The sequence below is a fragment of the Trichosurus vulpecula genome, chromosome 4 (assembly GCF_011100635.1).
Source record: "Trichosurus vulpecula isolate mTriVul1 chromosome 4, mTriVul1.pri, whole genome shotgun sequence".
NCBI classification, from domain to species: domain Eukaryota; kingdom Metazoa; phylum Chordata; class Mammalia; order Diprotodontia; family Phalangeridae; genus Trichosurus; species Trichosurus vulpecula.
This window is the reverse complement of record NC_050576.1, coordinates 131,040,522-131,063,839: the sequence shown is the minus strand read 5'-3', so window position 1 is coordinate 131,063,839 and position 23,318 is coordinate 131,040,522. Positions and strand designations below refer to the sequence as shown.

The window sequence follows — 23,318 nt, the reverse complement described above, 5'->3', positions numbered from 1 at the left end:
CTGCCTGATGAAGTCAGAACGAGACTTGAAAGTCAGCTAGTCCAGCTCCCCACCCAAGTCAAGCCAAACAGTCCATCAACTTCTCTGCTTGCATCCTTGTGGTGGTGGGGAGCTCACCACCTCATAAGGCAGTTTAAGGATATCTTTCTTACCCTTGGCAGAACTTTGTCTCCTTATAATTTCCACTCATTGGTCTGACTTTTCCCTTCTGGGGCCACAGGTTTTAGAAATTTTAATTCTTCTTCCAAACAACATTCCTTTACACAGGGTTACAAGTTAGAGAGTCAGAAATGTCCTGAGAGGCCACCTAGTCTAACCCTTTCATTTTACAACGACCTCCTTTTCCTGGACCTTTGAGCATGCCCAGAACACTCTCCCTCTTCACCTCTGTCACGAAGTAATCCTTACCTCAGTAACCTTACCTTCAAGGCTCACCCAAATGCTATCTCCTACATGACACCTATCCTGCTTCTCCAGCATTTTAACAAATTCTCTCCCCAGCCCCCACAAAAATTGTTTTATTTACTTTGCAAGCATTTTGTGTGCACTTGTCTGTGTACAAGTTGCTTTCCTCCAGAGGAACGTAAGCTCCCTGAGGGCACAGCCTACTTTCTTTTCTATTTTTTTCTATCCTAGTACAGTATTTGGTATATCCTCAGTGCCTAGAACAGTATTTGGTACCTAAAAAATGCTTGATGAACTGAATTGGAATGAATTGGGTGAAGTCTCAAAATGGAGTAGGAAGGCTGAGGTCAGCCTAAGGACTTCTATGTTACTTTAAAGGTTGAGTTGGTTGGGGTTTTTTTTTGCTTATTTGTTTTGCCATCAGCCAATTCTGGGCCTCTGGAAAATCCCCTCCATGAGCAGGGCAGTGGGGTGACTTCTTACTTACCTACAGTATCAGGCTTGGTGGCCTGGATGTGCATGTAGCCAGATTCTCTAACTAATTTATGGAGGATATTTTTGGCAGGGTACAACAGCTCCAAATCCCTTTCCTGGAAGCCAAAAAGCGATGGGAACCACCGTCCCAGCAGAAGAGACCCCAAGACGAACAAGGGTCGAGATTGAATGGAGCCCATATTCACATGGATGCCTTTCACCCGTCTAGGAATCCAGAGAAAGGGGATTTAGGTCAGGCCAGCTGGCCATGAAGGAGGAAGTGGGGGCCAGAAAGGAAGGCAAAGAGAATAGGGAGGAGGGGTAAAGGACAAAGTCCAGGAGAAAGGGAAAAGGTCGGGTCAAGGAGCATAGGGTGAAAGAAGAGAATCCAGACACCACATTCAGCCTCTGGCCATTTAGGATCAATGTCTATTGGGCTCCACTCTAACCTCTTCAGAAGGTCATTGAGTTACAGGGATGCTGAGATTACAGGTCATTCCACCCAGGGTCTATCCCAAATTTCAGTAGCTGGAGCACTCTACCCAAGATCCTAGTCCCTGGCTATCCCCCTTTCCCTCCCCTCAACTCTGACATGGGACCTGGCTTAGGACATCACTTTTTTGGATCTCATTTCACCCCTTTGAGGATGGGGACAACTTGTGTCTCTGGTGCATAACAGTGGTTGTATATGGAGTATAATAAAGGAGTTAGAAAGGCCTGGGTCTAAATCCCACCTCAAAAACTCAGTCTTCGTGCTAAAAAGTCCTTGGCATTAAATGGCAGCAGGCATTTATGGATGCCATCACCCTCATCCCAAAAATTACTGGGCACCAGGGAGTTTGTGTACTATGGCAGGGGGAGATCTAGAGCAAGAGCCAAAATCTGTGTCTGGTACCAGTCAGGACCAGGGTATCAGAGATGGAGTGGAAATGGGGGTAAAACTGCCACACTAGAACCCTTCAGGGGAGGAGGATGCTTCTGTTGCTATGAATGGCCCTTCCCTGTAGATTAATTAGACCAGTCTCATCACCATAACCACCTGTATATTCACACAACGGGCAAGAATGCAGCACTCACGAGGGCGCCATCTGGGCTATGTTGGTACAGATCAGAGAACCCCAGTCACCACCCTGGACAAAGAATTCTTGGAAGCCCAGGCGGCTCATCAGCTTACAGTAGATCTGAGCAGCGGCCACACTGTTGAAGCCTGGAAAAGGGTGGGGTGGGCAGAATCTGAAAAAACATGCTTTGAGCCTAGACTTTTTCTGGTTTCTATCTGTGGTTCCTCAGTCCCATGGGCCAGTTATCAGGCCCTTTGTTATCCGTTGGTTAGCAGAACCCAGAGAGTGGTGCTCTGTAGCAATGGAGAGTACTCTCACTCACCCCCACCATCCAAGAGACCTCAGGATTCTGACTCCCTCACCCATGCTATCTACACTTGGGATAAAGGAAGTCTGGAGGTTAGTGCTTCTAGCCCACGTCTCCCTCTCCTCTCCAGAAGCCAAGCACCACTGGGGAAAGTCAGTAGGGGCGAGAGAACTGATCACTCTCTCCCTCAGTTTGCCCTCTGTTGCTATCACCAGCCAACTACATCTATCTGTAGCATCTCTTCTCCTGTCCACACAACCTTTCTGCACCTCTATGATGCTGGTGCTAGTGCTAGTATAAGAAGGTAGGCTGGGGAGAGGTTCTGGGGTTATGCAGAACCATTCTAGGCAGGCTGGGAACTGATTGACATTAGGCAGAACAACAGCTGCCTAGTCCTCAGGGGTTTCTAACATGCTGACAGAGATGGAAATCCCCCAAAAATATGAGTCTAGCCAAAGAAAGAGAGATGAAGGAAGCCTGAGGGGAAACATGAATATATGTTTCTAGCATCTAGAATAGTGCCTTAAATAGAGCAGGCACTTAAAAATGATTTAATTTTAATAATGATAATTGAATTAATTTCAATAAGTTGAATTAAATGTGAGTGGATCCATGTATGGATAAATATGTGGGTGTGTGTATTGTGCATATAATGGCAAGAATAAAGATACAGGACTCTGTATGGGCATGTACCCATGAAAAGCCCTTGGGCACTCAAGTGTGCAGGAGAATAGCTTGTTCACAGATGGTTTTAAGTTTGTTAAGACAGAATAGTTTAGGGGTAAGTAGGTGGTACAGTGGATACAGCACTGGCCTAGGAGTCAGGAAGACCTGAGTTCAAATCTGGCCTTAGAAACTTACTAGCTGTGTGACCCCCGGTAAGTCACTTAACCCCGACTGCCATTTTCATCCCCCACCAAGAAGATAGCCTTATTCAATGTTCTGCCCTCCCCTGCTGTTCACCAGCCCCTCTAAAGGGGAAGTATAAGAATGTGATTGTGAGCTGTGAGAGTCTAACCCTGTTCTTTGGGGTCCACCTTCCCAAAAGCCAGTGCTTCTCAACCTTCACACAATGACTCTTATCCCTCCCCTATTCAGCCTTATTCCTTGATTATACTATTCTCGTATCTTCAAAATTCACTCTTCTCATTCTCTGTTTGTGGTCCCTCCTCTCCCAGTAGCATCTTCTGGTTCTAAAGATAGTAAGCCCTATTCTGGATCCCCCGGGAAGTGTATGTTTATGAGAGAATTTAGTCAGGATGGATGCCAAATGGGGATGTTGCACGTGGACTCAGCTTGCTACCAATGCCCACAGACCAGCATTCATACCTTGCTTGTAAGGTGCTTCAGAGAAGCCATAGCCAGGAATGGAAGGGCAGATGACTTCAAAGACCTGGTTATAATTCACGCCATGGCTCTCAGGGTCAGTCAGGAGGGGTATGATCTTGTAAAATTCGTAGAAGGAGCCAGGCCAACCATGAATCATTAACAATGGTTTTACTTTGTGGCCTGCTGGTGGTTTTGTGGGCTTCACGTGGATAAAGTGGATGTCGATCCCTGGAAGGAAACATAGTAAGGTCAGGTTCAAGGTCAAATAAATCTACTTGGGTAAGGTCCTGAGCCACACATTATAGCCCACCACAACCCACACCATGCTCTCAGAAAACTAAACATCTTGGCCACACTGCTTATCACTTAGTGCCTTATATTTTCTCTCATAATTTCTCATGCTCTTATCTTGTCTCCCCAGCGGGATTTTAAACTCTATCCTCCTAGTATCTATCCCAGTCCTGGGCACACGAACATTCATATTTCATATTTATAAATTATATTTACAAACATCTATTGAATAATGAATGTTAGTACTGGGGAAGGACACCAGGAACACATGGATGTGGGGTGTGAGGTGAGGCAGTTCCTGGCAGTAGGGAAGGCCAGTGGGTAGATTACTGGAGTTGGGGAGGTGATTCCCTTCAGTTATCTCCACAAAAACAAACTGAGGAGGACTAACATTTTCCTCCACCTTCAAAAATCACCTTAGGTTTACTGGGAGCCAAGATGGGGGCTGGAAAGCAGGGACTAGCATAAGCTCCCCACCAAGTCTCTCCAAAAACCTATCAAAAATGGCTCTCAACCAATTCGAGAACTGCAGAACCCACAAAATAGCAGAGGGAAGCAGGGCTCCTGCCCAGGACAGCCTGGATGGTTGCTGGGTGAGGTCTTTCACACATGGAGCCGGGAGAGGAGCGGAGCAGAGCCCAGCGTGGGCGGTGCGGAGCCCAGCGTGGGCGGTGCGGACCAACCAGACCAGGAGCCAGGCAGAGCATGCCATAGTGCCCTGAGTCAGTGAGCTACAGCAGTTACCAGGCTTCTCAACCCACAAACACCAAAGACAACAGAGAAGGTTAGTGGGAAAAGCTGCTGGGGACAGAGTGAAAGAAGGAGTTCGCGGTTTGGCCACTGCCCTGGGGGCAGTGGAGGTGGGGCAGCTACAGAACTACAGCTGCAGTTGCTTCTGGCCCCAGGCCCACCTGGTGGGAGGAATTAAGTGGCGGATCAGAGCAGGAGTGAAGAGCCTGCTGAAGATCTAAGTCCAGTCTGGGTTGGGGGTTCTTGGGGGAAGGAGGAGTGCTGGTGTGGCAGAGCTGGCACATCCCCCCAAGGATGGAACAAAGTACTCTTTACTCTGTAAGCAGTCATACCCCGATGAAAAACTCACGGGTCAAGCAAGTTGGCTGGCAACATGGCCAGGCAGCGAAAACGCACCCAGATTCAGTCTCAGACTTTGGAATCTTTCTTTGGTGACAAAGAAGACCAGAACATACAGCCTGTAGAAGTCAACAAAGTCAAAGCGCCTACAACAAAAGCCTCCAAGTAAAACATGAACTGGTCTCAGGGCATGGAAGAGCTCAAAAAGGATTTGGAAGAGAAATGAGAATGATACGAGAAAACCATGAAAAACAAGTCAATGACTTGCTAAAGGAGAACCAAAACAATCCTGAAAAATATACTGAAGAAAACAACACCTTAAAAAATAGACTAACTCAAATGGCAAAAGAGCTCCAAAAAGCAATGAGGAGAAGACTTCCTTGAAAGGCAGAATTAGCCAAATGGAAAAGGAGGTCCAAAAGACCACTGAAGAAAATACTACCTTAAAAATGAGATTGGAGCAAGTGGAAGCTAGTGACTTTAGGAGAAATCAGAATATTATAAAACAGAACCAAAGGAATGAAAAAATGGAAGACAATGTGAAATATCTCATTGGAAAAACCACCGACCTGGAAAATAGATCCAGGAGAGATAATTTAAAAATTATTGGGCTACCTGAAAGCCATGATCAAAAAAAGAGCCTAGATACCATCTTTCAAGAAATTATCAAGGAGAACTGCCCTGATATTCTAGAGCCACAGGGCAAAATGGAAATTGAAAGAATCCACCGATCGCCTCCTCAAATAGATCCCAAAAAGAAATCTCCTAGGAATATTGTCACCAAATTCCAGAGCTCCAAGATCAAGGAGAAAATACTGCAAGGAGCCAGAAAGAAACAATTTGAGTATTGTGGAAACACAATCAGAATAACCCAAGATCTAGCAGCTTCTACATTAAGAGACTGAAAGGCTTGGAATGATATTCCGGAGGTCAATGGAGCTAGGATTAAAACCAAGAATCACCTACCCAGCAAAACTGAGTATCATGCTCCAAGGCAAAATATGGATTTTCAATAAAATAGAGGACTTTCAAGCTTTCTCAGTGAAAAGACCAGAGCTGAATAGAAAATTTGACTTTCAAACACAAGAATCAAGAGAAACATGAAAAGGTAATCAAGAAAAAGAACAAGAAAAAGAAATTGCAAGGGACTTACTAAAGTTGAACTGTTTTGTTTACATTCCTACATGGAAAGATGATGTGTATGATTCATGAGACCTCAGTGTTAGGGTAGCTGAAGGGAATATGCATACATACATACATACATATATATATATGTATATGTGAGTGTGTATGTATGTATATATGTATGTATATACATATATATATATATATAGAGAGAGAGAGAGAGAGAGTGGGCACAGGGTGAGTTGAAGATGAAGGAAAGATATCTAAAAGAAACAAAATGAAATTAAGGGATGAGAGAGGAATATATTGATAGGGGGAGATAGGGAGAGATAGAATGGGGTAAATTATCTCACATAAAAGTGGCAAGAAAATGCAGTTCTATAGGAGGAGAAGAGAAGGCAGGTGAGGGGGAATGAGTGAATCTTGCTCTCATCAGATTTGACCTGAGGAGGGAATACCATGCATACTCAATTGGGTATCTTACCACACAGGAAAGAAGGAGGAAGAAGATAAAAAAGGGGGAGATGATAGAAGGGAGGGCAGATGGGAGTGGAGGTAATCAAAAACAAACACTTTTGAAAAGGGACAGGGTCAAGGGAGAAAATTCAATAAAGGGGGATAGGTTAGGAAGGAGCAAAATACTTCTTAGGGAGGATGGGTGGGAAGGGAAGAGGGGAGAGAATTTGGAACTCAAAGTTTTAAAAACAGATGTTCAAAAACAAAAAAAAAGTTTTTGCATGCAACTAGAAAATAAGATACACAGGCAATGGGGTATAGAAATTTATCTTGCCCTACAAGAAAGGAAGGGAAAAGGGGATGGGAGGGGAGTGGGGTGACAGAAGGGATGGCTGACTGGGGAACAGGGCAACCAGAATATATGCCATCTTGGAGTAGGGGGGGGAGGGTAGAAATGGGGAGAAAATTTGTAATTCAAACTCTTGTGAAAATCAATGCTGAAAACTAAATATATTAAATAAAAAAAAGAAAGGAAAAAAATCACCTTAGGGCAGGGAATCTGCTGTGGGTGGCAGAGAAGTCAGGTTAACCCAGGAATCAAGTCATATGTATGCAGGAACAGATGGGCTCCCAGGTGCTATGGAACAGATAGTAACCTGGGCCTCCAAGGGAGCCCTGCAAGGGATCATTTTTAGGAAACCCTGGCCTTTTTTTAAAAGATTGTTTTTAAGATTTCTAGGGTTAGGGCATAAGAAAAAACAAGAGGGTCATCATTTAACATTGGAATAATGAAAGGAGTAGGCCATAAATCTCGCTCTCTGAGATAGTTTGAACTCGGCTGGATTTGTTAAAGGGATGGGGACAGATGAGATGCCCTCTTAATGTCACCTTGAAGATTTCATGAGTCTCCAGGTCCAGGGATCCTTCAGTTTAAAATAACCACCACTGGAAGCATGGCTAGGGAACATGGTTGAGTCAGGTATCCAAGGTATGAACACATCCTGACTCTGTCACAGAACAATGGGAAGGCTAAGGTGGAGAAGTATATTTTGGAAAAGTACCTTCAATCTTAGTTTTGAAATGAGGGTATTGGTTGAGAATCTCCACCTGCTTCTTCCAATCAAACTGGTTCCTCCAATAGGAAACCACCTTCTTTAGGTAATTAGAGTTGAACCCGTATTGGAAGCTGGAATCTTCCAGGGGCGGTGTGTATCGAGTCATATCAATCCTCTGGTGTAAGTCCTGGGAGGGGAAAGAAGCAGGAACAAAGAGTGACAGAGGGAGAGGACACATATGGAATGCTCTATTCCCTGGAGACATCCACAAACATTTAAACAGCAAATCAAGTAGTCAGTTCTTCATCTTTAAAAACAAAAGAATTTTGACAAGGGGAACAGAGGCCCCTTCCAGATCTAAGTTTCTGTATGTGCACACTATAGTTTGCTAGTGGCAGAACAAAGTTAGAGCAAGAACTTATATTGTGCTCATAAACTCACAATATGCTACTGAATTAGGAAAGCAGTATTTTTATGGTATTTTAAAATGGTTTTAATGCTCTTTTTTCCCTTTTTTGTCAGCTAACCACTAACTTACTTACCCTTTCCACTCCCATACCCGATAGAAGCCTTCCCTTATAACAAATATGTATAGTCAAGCAAAATACTATGCCTTCACTCTTGTAATGGGCCCCTCATTTGGAATGACCATATTACATCTATGAAGATGATTCTCACATCTATTTATCCAGCCCTAACCTCTTTCTTATCCTCTAGTTTTGCATCTTCAACTGCTTGGTGGACATCTTGAATTGGATGTCCTATGTCCTAGAGATGTCTTTAAAAAAATTTATTTCGATGAATGAGATTCATCTTCTCTCCCTCCAACTTCCCCCAGCTATTGAAAAAGAAAGAAAAATAAAACCTTTGTAACAAAGGCACAAAAGAACAAATTTTGCATTGTCCATGTCGCACACATAAAAAAGGTTTCAATCTTCAAAAAGGTCCATCATCTCTTTGTTTGGAGATAGACATCAGGTTTCATCATTACCTTCCTGGAATGGGGGTTAGTTGTTGTGTTGATCAGAGTTTCCCTGAACCCTCTTTATAAAGAAGAGGGTGGTGAGAGAGGAGTGTGCTCAGCACCAGTGCTCTAGGCTTGATGCAGTCTGCTTCTACTCCCCTGCCCCTCTCCTCTTGCTGTCAACTAGAACCTAATCACAAGTTCTTATCCCTTTCATTCTTTCCTTTTAAACCCCTCTTCACAATCTACCCTCCATGGTTACTTTGCTTTGCTTAAGACTAAATCCTCCCTTAATCTGCTCTCCCTCTTACATCCACCTCTCCCTTCTCTTCCATTTCCTTGAATTCCACTGTGTATTCTTTTCTCCTTTGACTAGTTCAGAAGAAAGCGAGGTAGTTCAAGTGTCACCTATTTTCTCTATCTCTTCCCCTTTGTAGAATCTTCTACTTAAACAACCCAATTATGTAAGACAATTTCCCCCCACCCTTGCTATCCCCTTCCCTCTCAGTGTATCCCTTCTTTCCCTTCCCTTCTCTTTCTTTTTTTTAGATCATCAAAACAAAAATAAACAACTTACAAGCCTTCTGTCTTATTAGACTCCCTCTATGATTCCTGATAAGATTCTGAGATGTTACATGTATCATCTCCTCACACTGGAATGTAAACAGTGTATCTTTGTTTAGTATGGTATGATTGTTCACTCAGATTCACCTTTTTAATGTTTCCCTTGACTTCTATGTCTGTATTTCAAACTTTCTATGCAATTTCGAACCTTTCATCAGGAATGCTTAAAATCCTTTATTTCATTAAAGATAAATTTTTTTTTCTTGTTGGGATTATACTCAGTTTTGAACTTCTTGAAAACAGGGACTGATTTTTGTCTTTCTTTGTATCCCCTGCTCTTAGCATAGTAAATGGCACTTAACTGGTGCTTAATAAATATTTGTTGACTGACTAGATAAGTTATTTTTGGTTGTAAGCCTACCTTCTGACTTCTGAAAGGCCATATTCCAAGTTTTTCATTCTTTATAATGGTGGCTGCTAAGTTTTATGTGATCCCGACTATGACTCCTCAGGACGTGATTTTCTGGTCCTTGCAATATTGTTTTCTTTCACCTGGACGCTCAAGATTTCAGCTGTAATGTTCCTGGAAGTTTTCATTTTAGAGTTTCTTTCAGGAGATTACTGGTGGATTCTTTCTAATTTCACTTAGTCCTCTGATTCTAAGAGATCTTACCAATTTTCTTTCATGATTCTTGAAATACACTCTTCTGGGAGGTCTTGCCATTCAGGGTAGTCCAATGATTCTTAAATTCTCTCTCCTGTATCTGTTTTCCAAGTCACTTGTTGTTGACATGAGATACCTTATACTTTCTTTTATTTTATTTTCCAATCTTTTGAATTTGTTTGAATATTTCTTATCTCAAGGAGCCACTAACTTACATCTAGTCCATTCTCATTTTCAAGGAGTCTGTAGCTTGGGTAAGGTTTTGTACTTCTTGTGCCATGCTGTTAATTAATTCTCTTTCTAATTCTTTCTTCCATTGTTCCCATTTCTTTTCATTTTCCCCTAGTGCTCTCATTTATTTTCCAACTGTTTTTGCCAGTTCTCTTATTTCATTTATAAAATCATTTTAAAATTCTTATTTAAACTCTTGCTTTATCTTTTCCAGAAACAGTAGATGAACTTGTGCTCAAGCAGTGTTTTTCTTTGCGTCCTTGCTTGTAACTGTTTTGAAACCATTCTCTTCTTCTGCGTTTATGTCTTAAATATCCTTGTCACCAAAATAGCACTTTATGATGGGATTCTTTTTTTGTTTGTTTGCTCATTCTCCCACCTTTGCTTCCTGACTTCGGAATTTGTTTTAGGGTAAGGTTCTGTGCACTTGTGTAGGGAATGTCTGTTTGATCCTATGGGTCCTCTTTGCTCCTCTTGGGTCCTAAGGCTACTTTCTTGTTTTTTGGTTTTTTTTGAATGTTGGGTTATCCCTGGATGTCAGGGGCAGCTCAGGCTGGGGACCTGCAAGCTTCTAGAAAGCCCAAAGTGCTCTGATTCAGGGTAAAGTTAAAGTGTTGCCCTCTTGGTCTGAGCTCTTCACGTTCTTGATCCAGGTTAGATTGATTTGAACAACAACATAACTGTGCTCTAGTAGACTACCGCTGGACAGACCCACCATCACCACCTGGAAAGTTCTGAAGGTTCAAAGTAACAGAAGGATAGGTCCCCTTCAGTCCGGATCCCCTGCCCTAGCTCTTCTGCTACAGGCTTCAGACTAGGCTAGGGTCAGAGCCATACAACTGCTTCTTGGTTCTGTATTTGCACCTAGCTCTGTACACTAGACTTGTCACAGGGCCATCTCCACCCTTCCTGATCTACATCTTGCCACTGGACCCAGATGGCTCTGGAGGAGAGAGTAAGCAGGTAACTTTGCACAGCCCTGCCTCACTTAAATCCAATTCCCATGTAAGTCATGGCATCACCTCCCTGATGTCATACTCCTCTTTGGGAATGAAGGACAAACAAAAAGAAGAAGATCTATGCCTGGGTGATGAGAGACGGTGATGTAGAGCAGTGGATAGAGCACCAACACTGGAATGAGGAAGATCTGAGTTCAAATCTGGCCTCAGACACTTACTAGTTGTGTGGCCCTGGGCAAGTCACTTACCCCTGTTTGCCTCAGTTTCCTCATCTGTAAAATGGGGACACAGTGGAGAAGGAACTGCTAAACCCTCAGCATCTTTGCCAAGAAAACCCTGTGGACTTTGCAGAGTTGGACATAGCAGAACAACAACAAATGAGAGACAAGCACTGGGTAATGAGAGACACAGCTACCAGTTGGCACCTGTTCATGCTCTCTACATAGGACATAGGACCTCTTCTTGCCCTAGTGCACAGTCGTGTGTGGGACCTCCCAAAGCCTGTTGCACCAAGATTGCTCTATGAGGAAATAACTAAAGTATCTCCCTTTACGTTTCTCCTGGGAGTACCCTCTCCACCACCTTGGATTACACTTATCATCTAACATGTGCCAAGCCTGTTTCCTCATCTAGGCTGTAAGTTCTTTGAAGGCAGAGACAATTACATACGATTATGGACTGAGAGCTGAAATAACGCCTCCAAGGCCATCTAGTTCATCCTCCTCATTTTAAAGATAAGGAAACTGAAGCCTAGGAAAGTAAATAACTTCCTCAAAGTCTCAGGTGTAGTAAGCATCAGAGGTGGAATTTGAACCCAGATCACCTGAGCTAATAATCTTTCAATTGTACCATGTTGCTCCAAATGCTCAACACCTTATTTGGGTGCATTAAGCGTGAACATTTGAATGTATATTTTTTTAATTAACCACTTCAAAAAGACAAATGTCTTATACTCATTTGATTTCTGGATACCACCCCGCTCCGCGCCCCACCTCCCCAGCACACACACATCCAGGTCAGTGCCTCGATCAGTACAAGGCACACTGTAGGAGTATAATTAATATTTGGTGATGGATTAATTCTGATCACAACTGTACCCCTCTCCACTGTCGCCTAGGAGGTGGTAAAAACCCACATCAGCTGGGAAATTCCAGGTGAGGACTGAAATTAGCAAGCTTTGTCCAGGTGCCAAGGCGTACATTCCTGGCTCGGCCCCTGGGGGACTTATAGCCATCAGAGCCTCCTCCCCTGGGGCCGTTGCCCAGTGGGTGGGGTACCCTCCTCCTTAATAAGTTACTACCAGGTTCACAATCTTTTTTACCTCTCCAAATCTTGTTCCTTGCGGCCTAGTTTCTCAAGATTCTCGCCATGTGTGCACTCTCTCTAGTGTACCTGACCACACAGAGGAACAGTCATACCTTAGACAACACCATCCCACCCCCTGCAGCCCCAAATTCAGCCAAATTTGCCAAAGGTTCCAGCTTTCCCAGTTATAGCCCTGACATCTGGCCACAGAGAACCCCCCTACCCCTGCTCTTCACCCCTTACCTTCTTACTTCCCCTGTATGTGGCCAGGATACAAGGATTGGGGAGGCAGGGACAGAGGGGAGAAGTGGTATGGAAGAAGCCAGAGACTGATGAAAAGCCTCTGATACTTTGAGAGGGGAGTAGGTTATAGAAACACTCCATTCTCCCTCACCTCTAAGGGCATTACCCCACCCTTTCCCCATCCTATGCTCCTCCCCACCACCCAAAGTCATGGCTATTGTGTGGTCAGAGGTAGGACAGGCAGCTCTCTACCCACTGAACCATACTGCCTCTCCCAACCAATCCTGTAAGATTACAAGTTGCAGAGGAAGGATACATTGGTAGAGGAAAATCCATCCTCAGGTCTTCCTGACTCCACTCCCAGCACTCTAGCCACTGCACCCTCTGTCTCCTAGTTCAGCTTATCTCTTCTGTTTGGTTCTCCCCAGTTAGATGCCTTACTTACCTTGATCTCCTCCTCTGAGGTTTCCACCTTGAAGGGATGGATACTGTCATCCTCCTGTGACCTAGGCTTACTTCCTGGGCCCCACCATGCATCTTTCATTTCCAATTTTTCATTATTTTTCCTGTTACGGATCCAGTAGATTAAACGGACCACAAACAAGACAACAAAAATCTGTAACCACATATCTGTAAGAGAAGACACACATAAGCAAAGCTGGTCAGGACCAGTCAGACCCCCTGGAGACCAGTCACTAAGGCTTAAAGCTTCCAGTAGAGTGGCGCAGCCTTCTTCCTAGGACCACGCCAACCCAGCCCCCCTTCAAAAACAGGGAGCATTAGCTCTTTCACTTTGAAGGGCCAAGTCTCAGACACATCTGATGATGACATGGATGAATCAGCATGGTGCAGTGAAAGGAGCCTTGAATCTAAGATTCAATGTAGACCTGGAATTCAATGCAGCCTCTAACACCTACTGGCTGTGTGACCTGGGGCACTTAGTGTACTTAAGCTTCATTTTCCTCATCTGTAACATGGGAATAATAGCACCTATTTCACAGAACATGGTGAGACTCACACAAGCTCAGTATTAAGTATTGGCTATTGGAAATGAGAGTGAACTCAGAAGATGAACTTATTTATCTACATTGCAATATAAACCTGAACCATCAGTGAACCTGTAACTGGCCTAGAGAAGATAAATACCATAGATCACATCATGTCAAAGCTAGAAGAAACTTTAGGCATCAACCCTTTAAGTTTATAGATAAGGAAACTGAAGCCCAAGTCACTGAAAGGTGGCTTGCCCAAGGTCTCCCAGGCAGTGAGAAAAAGAACAGAGTCCCCTGACTTCAATTCCAGTGCATTTCTATTCTATGATGCTGCTCTATTATATGCTTCAAAGGCTGTATCTTTCATGTGGTAATAAGATAGTTATTACACATTAAACCACCGATCTAGCATGCTGTACTTGGGGGAATATGGCAGGGAAAATGGGGTATTGCAGGATTAACCCTCTTAGTTCAGTTTCAATGTCGGAATGAAATAAGGCACTCAAAGGTCATTCGGGCATCAACAAAAGGTTTGCCTAGAGAGCCTTAGCAAAGAAAAGTTTATTCCCTCTCCTTCCTTTCCCCCTCCCTCATCATATTTACAGAGGACACAAAGCTGGGAAGAAGAGCTTCCAGGCTGGGAGAAAGAATCAGGCTCCAAAAAGATCTCACCAGTTTAGAACAATGGCCAGAATCTAAGAAGATGAAATTTAATAGGGATGGATAGGGGCAAAGTCTTACACTTGGATTTTTTTTTAAATCAGCTTCACAAGAACAAGATGGGAAAAGCATGAGTTGACAAAAAGAGATAAGCAGGTTTAGTGGATGGAAGGAGTTAATAATATGGCATGGCAGCTGAACGAGCTAATGAAATCTTTTTTTTCCTCATATGTTAATTTGTTTTAACTTTTCCAAAACAATATTCAAAAGATCTGCTTTGTTTCATTCAAACTATAAATGTTAAATATTTACAAACTAAAACAGGAACTGATAATACATAAGGATTTAAACAGTTTTTAAAAGAATAATTTTTAAAAATTGTTTTTCAGTTCATTGTGTTCAAAGTTTAATATTAATCAAGGTTTAGATGGATGTTTTTGAATCACATACCACTACCATTCTTTCTTCTTTTAACACAAAAATGTTTAGATTTCGAGCTAATGAAATCTTAAACTGATTTAATCAAAGCATCAGTGCCCATTACAAGGGGTTGCAATAACCCTGAAATACTGGCCCTGGTCACACCTCTGGTGGAGTACTATGTTCAGTTCTTGGTGCTACATTACAAGAAGGAAATGTCCAGAAAGCTGGAGAGTATGAAGAGTATGTATGTATATATATATATATATATATATATATATATATATAATCATATTAAACATATTTCCACATTATTCATGTTGTGAAAGAAAAATCAGAACAAAAGGGAAAAACCATGAGAAAGAAAAAAAAGAGAGAAAATAGTTATGCTTCAATTTGCATTCAGACTCCATAGTTCCTTCTCTGGATATGGATAGCATTTTCTATTATGTGTCTTTTCGAATTGTCTTAGATCACTGTACTGCTGAGAAGAGTGACATCTATCAAAGCTGGTCATCACACAATGCAGCTGTTACTGTGTACAATGTTCTCATGGCAGAACCAGAATCTGAACTCAGGACCTGTGACACCCAATTCGGCACTTGGATTTCTCCTCACAAAAGGTTTTCACGGGGAAGCCAGACAGCCACTTGTTCATTCTCCTTTGGGATGGGCTGGTGGCCTTTGAGGTTCCTTCCCAACTCTGAAATTCTGTGATTTCAGGAAGATCAAAAACAGGGAGAAACCACAGACAGTTGGTATTGGCCCTCTGGGTTCCTCAAAGAGGGTACGTAATAGACAGCAGGATAGCCTACCATTTGTCGCAGAGCCTGTGCCTGGGTGTGAGGACAAAAGACTATAACATCCTGCTTTTCTCCAGTCTAAAACCCTCCCGCCATTTTGGTAGTGAGAGCAGAGGTATTGTGGCAGAGTGGGGAAAACACTAGATTTGGAGTCAGAAGACTTAGATCCAAGCCCTGGCTCTGCTGTCTATCAGGGGCCCTTCAGCATGTCGCTGACCACTGAAGGGTGAGTGCATTAAATTAGGACTTAGAAGACCCATCTGCGTCCTACCTCAGATAGTTACTGAGAGACTAGGGGGAAGTCACTTAACCTCTTTAAGTTTTCTCATCACTACAACGAGAAGGATAAAACTTGTAATATGTAATTTCATAAAATCAAAGAATCAAAGCACAAGGGAACCTTAGAGGTCATCCAGTCCAACCCCATCATTTGTCATTTGACAAAAACACAGCCCAGAAGTTGAATGACTTGTCCAAGACCACAAAGGCAGTAAGAGTAAGTAACAACAGCTGACACCAAATGATAATAATCATAGCATTTATAAATCACTTTGTTGTTTAGTTGTATCCAACGCTTTGTGACCCCATGTAACCAGAATGGCCTTTGTTTTCTTTGAGTGACTCAATTTATCTCAGTGAGATTTACTAGGTCCTAAGCCCCAGGCCCAAACCCCATTAGGTGTTAATGTAATCCATGTGGATATGAACCTCTCAGGGTCCTAAGGGGAGGGGCCAACTCAAGAACCAATCACCAGAGCCTGAGCTCTGGTGATTCAGATGATGTTTGATGTCTGAAGCCCTATAAGAAGGGAGGACAGAGCCATTTGTGCGGGGCTCTAGAGATGGTGTTGATGAGGAGATGCTGGGCAGCTGTAGTTAACGAGCCCTCCAGCTTGTAAACCTGGATGTTGAAACTTTGTTGAACTCTGGTAACTATCTGTTGGGACTTGAATCAGACAAAATCTGTTGATGTCTGTAATTTGTTTGCATTTTGTTTTGAAGTTCAGGGTGCTGGTTTTTTCCCCTGAACTAACTGAATGATATTTGAATTAAAAGTAAGCTTGTCAACCCCTTCACCTTGCTTTCCTTAATTAAGCAGATTGAAAGAAACTGTGATGCTGGCAGCTTTCTGGGTGCTGGCTGTGGGTGAATCTTATACCCCCATAGAAGCTGCTAGCCAGGTTGTTGAAACACCCCATTAGGAGTTTTCTCAGCAAAGTTTCCTGGAGTGCTTTGCTATTTCCTTCTCCATTTTATTTTACAGATGAGGAAACTGAGGCAAGCAGGGTTAAGTGACTTTCCCAGAATCACACAGCTAGTAAGTGTCTGAGGACATATTTGAACTCACAAAAATGAGTCTTCCTGACTCCAGGCCCAGCACTCTACCCACTGCACCACCTAGCTGTCCTAAGGGTTTGTAAATCCCTGTACATATATTATCTCACTTTACATAGATTGTTTCTTTGGGTCCTTATACCTACCCTCTAAGGTAAGGGGATATTACTGTACCATTTTACAGGTGAATAAACTGAATCTCAAAGAAGTTAAGTGACTTGCTTAGGGTGACTCGGCTTGTAAGTGGGTTGGGAGGTGGGGGATAGGATGTGAAGCTCATTCTTCCTGACTCCAAGTCTAACACTCTATGATGGTATCACTTATCGGGATCACCGTCCTAGTTCATTTTTCCAACTGACATCATCCACAAACTATCCTACTTCCTTCTTTTCTCCCTCCCAGCATTACATCACATGCAAGGGGGTGGCCTTGGGGTGCTGGAAGGAGCATCAGCTCAGAGCAATGCCCCAGAGAGGTTCAAAAGCTGCATCTTCACAGGCTGTTTTCACTTACCTCCTTCCCATCTCTCAGAACCTAGTAGTCAGCCCTCTACTACAGCTAGGTAATACTGTCTCTTTTTCAGCATGCCCAAATAGCTCCAAGGAACTGTGAGAATACTGAAAAACCAGGTAAAGCAAAAGAAATGAGAGATGTCTTTCTGAAAGTAAATACCCAAAGTAGATGTGGCAGCTTCTCTAATAAGAAAGGATTTTAATCCTTTTCAATCAGGGCTAGTGCTTTAGATTTCCCCCAAAGAGACAAAGTGAGGGAATTCTAAACCCGGCCTTGTTCCGCCCCCCTTTCTTGGGAGGTCCCGCCCCCTTGGCTGAGCTCCAGATGCGGCCTTTTGGGGTTGGTCCTGGCTGAAGGGACTTTCCTTCTTCATCTTTCTGAGGCTTTGACAGTGACAATTGGGGAGGGTCCCTCCAAGTTTTGTTTGTTAAAGAAGGAAAAAGGACTACCAACAATTTTTCTTGTGCCACAGGGCCTGGGAACTGACTGGCCTCCTTTGCCTTGCGCTTTCTTAGACTGGGAGACAACAGACCAACAGCAGCTACTGCAAAACACATCCAACTCCCTTTTGTACTAAACATATCCGCACATCAAGTCACTCAGTGTCCCAGATGAGGTCTGTTGTTCAGTTGTTTCAGTCGTGTCTGACTCTTTGTGACCCCATTTGGGGTTTTCTTGGCAAAGATACTCGAGTGGTTTGCCGTTTCCTTCTCCATCTTATTTTGGAGGAAACTGAGGCAAATAGGGTTAGGTGACTTGCCCAGGGTCACACAGCTAGTAAATTTCTGAAGCCACATTCAAACTCAGGTCTTCCTGACTCCAGGCCTGGCCCTCTCTATCCACTGAATCACCTAGTTGCTCCTCCGGATGAAGAGAAAAGGGGTGATTTTCATTTTTATTTTGGACAATATTTTTCTGGTCACTTTAGAGCAAGTAAAACCAATGCTTCACATTTACTTCTTGGGAATGGACCTGAAGGCACTTATGAAACTGTAGTAAACTCCCATATGGGAATGTTCACTATTATGCTGATAAGGTTCAAAATAACACAACTCCATGAACTAAAACACAAATGTCTGTAATTCACTTGTTCACACAGCTTTCCAACACCCTCCAAAAGCCAAGTGTTCTAAAGAGGCTCATTTGTTCTTTCCATTAGGATCCCTCCCCCAAAATATAAATGTTATGTTGGTCTGGTCAACACGTAACTCATACCTTTCCTAATTGGTGGAAATTCTTGTTTTTAGACGCCTAGACAAATGAATCCTGGATTGGCAATTGGAGGGAATGGGTTTGAATCCCACCTCTGATATTTAACACCTGTATAATCTTGACCACAGCAAAAAATTCTCTGGGGCTCACTTTCCTTAACACTAAAATGAAGGAGTTGGACTTGATGAGCTCCTATGATCCCTTAGAGTAAATTTCATTAATCCAGATGATTTCATCCAAGACATTATTGTGGTTTTTTTTTTCATTTAAGACATTGTTCTATTCCATAAAATTTGTGTTGATGATTAAAAAAAAAAAGCATTCCCTCATGGAGCTCTAACTAGGGTGTGGTGACTAGGGCTTTTTTCAAGGCAATGAAATTTAGAAGGCAAAATAATTAAATAATGATTCTAGAAGACTGAACAAATTTCAAATCTGTGCCATTTACATCTGAGCAGCACATTTCAGCAATGTCGAAACAAGCAAGAGTTACATCTAGTTGGTAAAAAATAATTGGTCAGCATTGTAAAGCTGGGACTCCAGATTAGCTCCTTCTGAATATAGCTCCACCCTGTTCTCCATTCCTAACTGCTTCCCCAAGAGCAAGCTCCCCAGAAGTGGCCTTAAGATCTCCCAGGATCTTTCACCTTTAGGGCTAGTACCAGAGTCTTCCCCCCAAGTTCAACTAAATTAGTGACAATTACTTTGTGTACTCAAGGCTCTTGGAGAGGCAATGTGGGTAGTGATTAGAAAGCTGGCCTTGGGGCCAGAAAGGCATGGTTCAAGTCCTACTGACTCTAAGACCCTGGGCCAGCCACTTAATCTCTAAATTATTCTAGGCAAATCTCTAAGACCATAAATGGCAGAGAAGGTACTGACCTGCCTTAGAAGGAGTTTCATCCTCCTGAGAGTTCCCTAAACTCCTGAAATCCAATGCCTGGTCACTTCTTGTATGATGGGCAATCCTGGAGCCAGAAAGATCTGAGCTCAGGTCATGCCTCTCAGTCATCCTATGTGACCCTGGGCAAGTCACTGAATCTTTCAATGCTCTAGGCATTTCTTTAAGACAATAAGATTCCAAGAAGAGGACACCTGCTTTGATAGGGGAAGTCCCTCACCAGGAACTCTCTACGCAGATAAAATCACAAGTCAGTTTAAAAAAATCATTTTCCAAAACTGATTACAAATTACAAAGTCAATTTGAGGATGCTTGCCCTGGAAGTCTTCATTCTGCATATGCTGGGTACCAAAATTACTAGTTATGGCTCAGTTCGTTCTGGTTCGTTCATAGCTTGGACAGGGATACACATTGGAAGGTATATTCCAAGTCACATGACCAACAAGATGACAGATAAGACATTTTCTCCAATCTTCATGAGCTCTCAAACCTTTCCACAGTAAAGAACTATGCACAGAAGATAATGCAGTTGCAGCCTAAGACACCAAGAACCCTAACAAGGCAACAACCAGATGCACTAATAGCAGAAAAGGCCAATTTCTAATCTACTTACTCAGCACCCTGTCTCCCACAAGCACACATATATGCTCTGGTAGCAGGGCACAACCCAGTCTGTCAACTTGTGCTCTGGGACCCACTCAGCAAGTTTCTTCATGTTACTGTAGTCTATGTTAGCTAACTGCCTCCCCCACCTGCCCTCATTCTACCATTCCACAGCAATAAAGAAGAGAATTAAATGCTACTTCCCCCACCCCACCCCGAGTCCTTCAACCCTCTGCTGTGGAGGGAGAGGTGCAAGCAAGAAGAACATTTGCTCTATCTGGGATGGCTGCACAGAATCGCACTGTGCTGTAGCAGTACCCAGCCAGCCAGAGCACTAAGGAAGCAAGGGAACTGCAACTAGCATGTGTGGGGCTCCACCAGGGCTGAAGGACAGAGAGATGGCATCCAGCTGAAGCTAGTGCTGTCTGCCATTTGGCTCAGAGATTGAGGTGAGAGAAAAATGAACTCCCCAGGGTGGGAGGAGACTGGGATAGATTTGAGGTCTAGCCTTCAGGGAAAATACCATCAAAGAAGGAATAAGAAAGTATGTGATGAGGAAATTTGAGGGGAAAAGACTGAAATTCCAATTCCCAAAGAATTTAGGAGGAAGAAAGTTCAGTTAAAAATATTGAGCACAAAGCAGATAAACCAACAGAGAAGATATTAATTACAGAGGGGACTATGGTCTCTAGATCATATAAATGAGCCTGAACACCTCTGAATAAGACAAACGAAAATGAATTGACACCTGAAGGAGCAGGGGATCCTGCAGATTCCCAAGAGAGCATGAAATCATAGTGGGAGGTTCCCAAATGGTTTGAGGGAGAAATAAGAACTGTGAAAGGAGAATTTATGGACCACACAGTAAAAACAAATGGCAAAATAAAAAAAAAAACCAACTTGAATCCACAAAGGCAAATCTCGCCAAAGAAACAAAAGAGAACTAATGACTGGGAATACAAATACACAGAAAGGAAGAACAACCTGGATGAAGAGGAACAAAAAGCAATAACATTAAAATAAAACATGATATTTATATAGTTATCCTTTCAGCATTGTGGTGCGGCTACGAGCTCAGCGCCTCCAATATCTGGAAAATCCACATAAAGTTTTTTGGCCCTCCCTTTGTATCAGAGAAGAAGTCTGAATCATTATGGTATTAAAAGATATTATACAATATCATACATATATTTCTTGCATTTCTGAGTTTCTAAGCTTTTTCTGTGTCATCTGCAGGCCTTCTTGTATCGTCTTTGGCTTCCACAAAACTCGCCACAAATTCCCATTTTATTTCTTTTTCTTTTTCTTTTTTTTGGAGAGGAGAAGATAGGGCAATTGGGGTTAAGTGACTTGCCCAAGGTGACACAGCTAGTATGTCAAGTGTCTGAGGCCACATTTGAACTCAGGTCCTCCTGACTCCAGAGCTGGTGCTCTACTCACTATGCCACCTAGCTGCCCCACCCATTTTACTTCTTATGGCGACCCTGAGATATGTCAAAACCGTGATGGGGAAAGTTGAGATATGGAAGGGATAAGTACAAGCAAAATGTATTGATCTTGAAGAGAAGATGGATAAAGACAACTTACAGCTCTTCCAGATGGAACATGACAGATCAAAAACCTTAACAATATAATGCAAAAAAAAAAAGATAGAAAACTGCCCGGAACTTCTGAACAGAGAAAACACACTGTCAATTAAAAGAATGTACAAGTTGCCTCCAGAATAAATAAAAAACCTGTACTGTAACCTTCAAGACATGTAGTGCTTGAATTTAACAATTCCAATGACAAACAACAAATTTTGCAAGTAACTGGGAAAAGCTCTTCAATTACATAGGAAAGTAAAACACAATCTGTTGCTTACAAGAAACATACCTAAATGTAGCGGCTGGAACAAAGTTTGCTATTTATTAGGTGAATCCAAAAAAGCAGGAGCCACAATCATTCTATTAGAAAAAGCAAAAATAAAAATTCACAACGTAGAGATAAATTAGGGAACTACATTATGCTGAAAGGAACCACAGACAACAAAACAATATCAAACTTGTATGCTCTAAATGCCTTACTTAGTATTTCCTCTAGTTAAGGAAAAATTAACTGAATTACATGAGATATATACAGTAATACAATAATTGCAGGAGACTTTAACAACCCTCTCTCAGTTTCAGACAAATATTAATGAAAGATACACAAAGAGGAAAATATGAAATTGAACAAATTGTTTGAGAAACTAGAGTTAAGAGACTTATGGAATTTTCTAAACAGTATCGCTAAGTGTGTGTTTGTGTGTGTGTTTGTGTGTGTGTGTGTGTTTGTGTGTGTGTGTCTATTTCTCAAGAACACATTAAATTTTTCACAAAAATTGACCAGGCATTAGGGCAGAGGTATGGCAAATAAATGTAAAAAAGACATTTACAGACAGTAATGCAAGAGAAACAGCAATCAGTTCAGAGAGCACAAACAAAAGATATGAACCAAATGAAGACTAACAATGAAATCCTCAATAATGAGGGATCAAAGAACAAACCAAGAAACAAAAAGTATGCCAAAGAAAATTATAATAATGAAATAACAAAATTTCTGAGATGCAGATAAAGAAGTCCTGCAGGGAGGGGAGAATTATATACCTAAAAACATACATTAACACAATATAAAAGGAGAGGATTAATAAACTAAATATATATGCAAAAATTAGAAATCCAACAAATAAATCTATAATAAGCACAAAAGAAGATATTAAAAATTATAGGAGAAATAGATGAACTAGAATACTCACTGCACCTGCTGAAAGCCTGATCCCCTTTCTCTTCTGGGGAACTGACAGTTTGCTTTATGAGGTGAAAAGAATTTGTGTTTAATGTTCAAGTTCGTCCTCTCAAGATTACACAAAGGACACAGATAATATGCTTAGTCATCATGCATCAGCAACTGGCATCCCAGGTATGGTGTATAGGAAGATAGATGACAGGTTGAAGTTAGTCATTACTTCTCACATTGTGGGCTTCTGAGAGTGAACTTTTTCCTGGCCTGGGCTTCAACACCAGAGAGGAATGAGGAGATTTTTTAAAATTTATTTTTAGTTTTCAACATTCACTTTTATAAGATTTTGAGTTCCAAATTTCCCCCACTCCTCCCTCACCCCCCTCCCCAAGACAGCATTCTATCTGATATAGGCTATACATGTACAAGCATATTAAACATATTTCCACATTAGTCATGTTGTGAAAGAAAAACCACAAGATAGAGAAAATAAACAAACAAAAAAAGAGAAATAGTATGCTGTGATCTGCATACAGACTTCATAGCTCTTTCTCTGGATGTGGATGGAATTTTCCATCATGAGTCTTTTAGAATTGTCTT

At 42.3% G+C, this 23,318-nt stretch overlaps 1 protein-coding gene across 2 annotated transcripts in view; it reads right to left on the bottom strand.

Annotated features, from left to right (window-relative positions):
* The window catches only part of LOC118845616 (epoxide hydrolase 1-like), a 28,909-nt gene extending 6,077 nt beyond the window's left edge, over positions 1–22,832 (bottom strand). The window contains exons 1-7 of one of the 2 annotated variants that reach the window (XM_036753606.1): positions 22,735–22,810; positions 21,834–21,904; positions 12,968–13,152; positions 7,599–7,779; positions 3,577–3,804; positions 1,957–2,086; positions 893–1,104 (exon numbers count right to left, since the gene is read on the bottom strand). In XM_036753606.1, the coding sequence (XP_036609501.1) occupies positions 893–1,104; positions 1,957–2,086; positions 3,577–3,804; positions 7,599–7,779; positions 12,968–13,150 (934 nt within the window). In that variant the 5' untranslated portion in view covers positions 13,151–13,152; positions 21,834–21,904; positions 22,735–22,810. Of the gene's footprint in view, positions 1–892; positions 1,105–1,956; positions 2,087–3,576; positions 3,805–7,598; positions 7,780–12,967; positions 13,153–21,833; positions 21,905–22,734 lie in introns of both variants that reach the window. The other variant, XM_036753605.1, reaches the window with a different exon arrangement.
* Between the last annotated feature and the right edge of the window lie 486 nt (positions 22,833–23,318).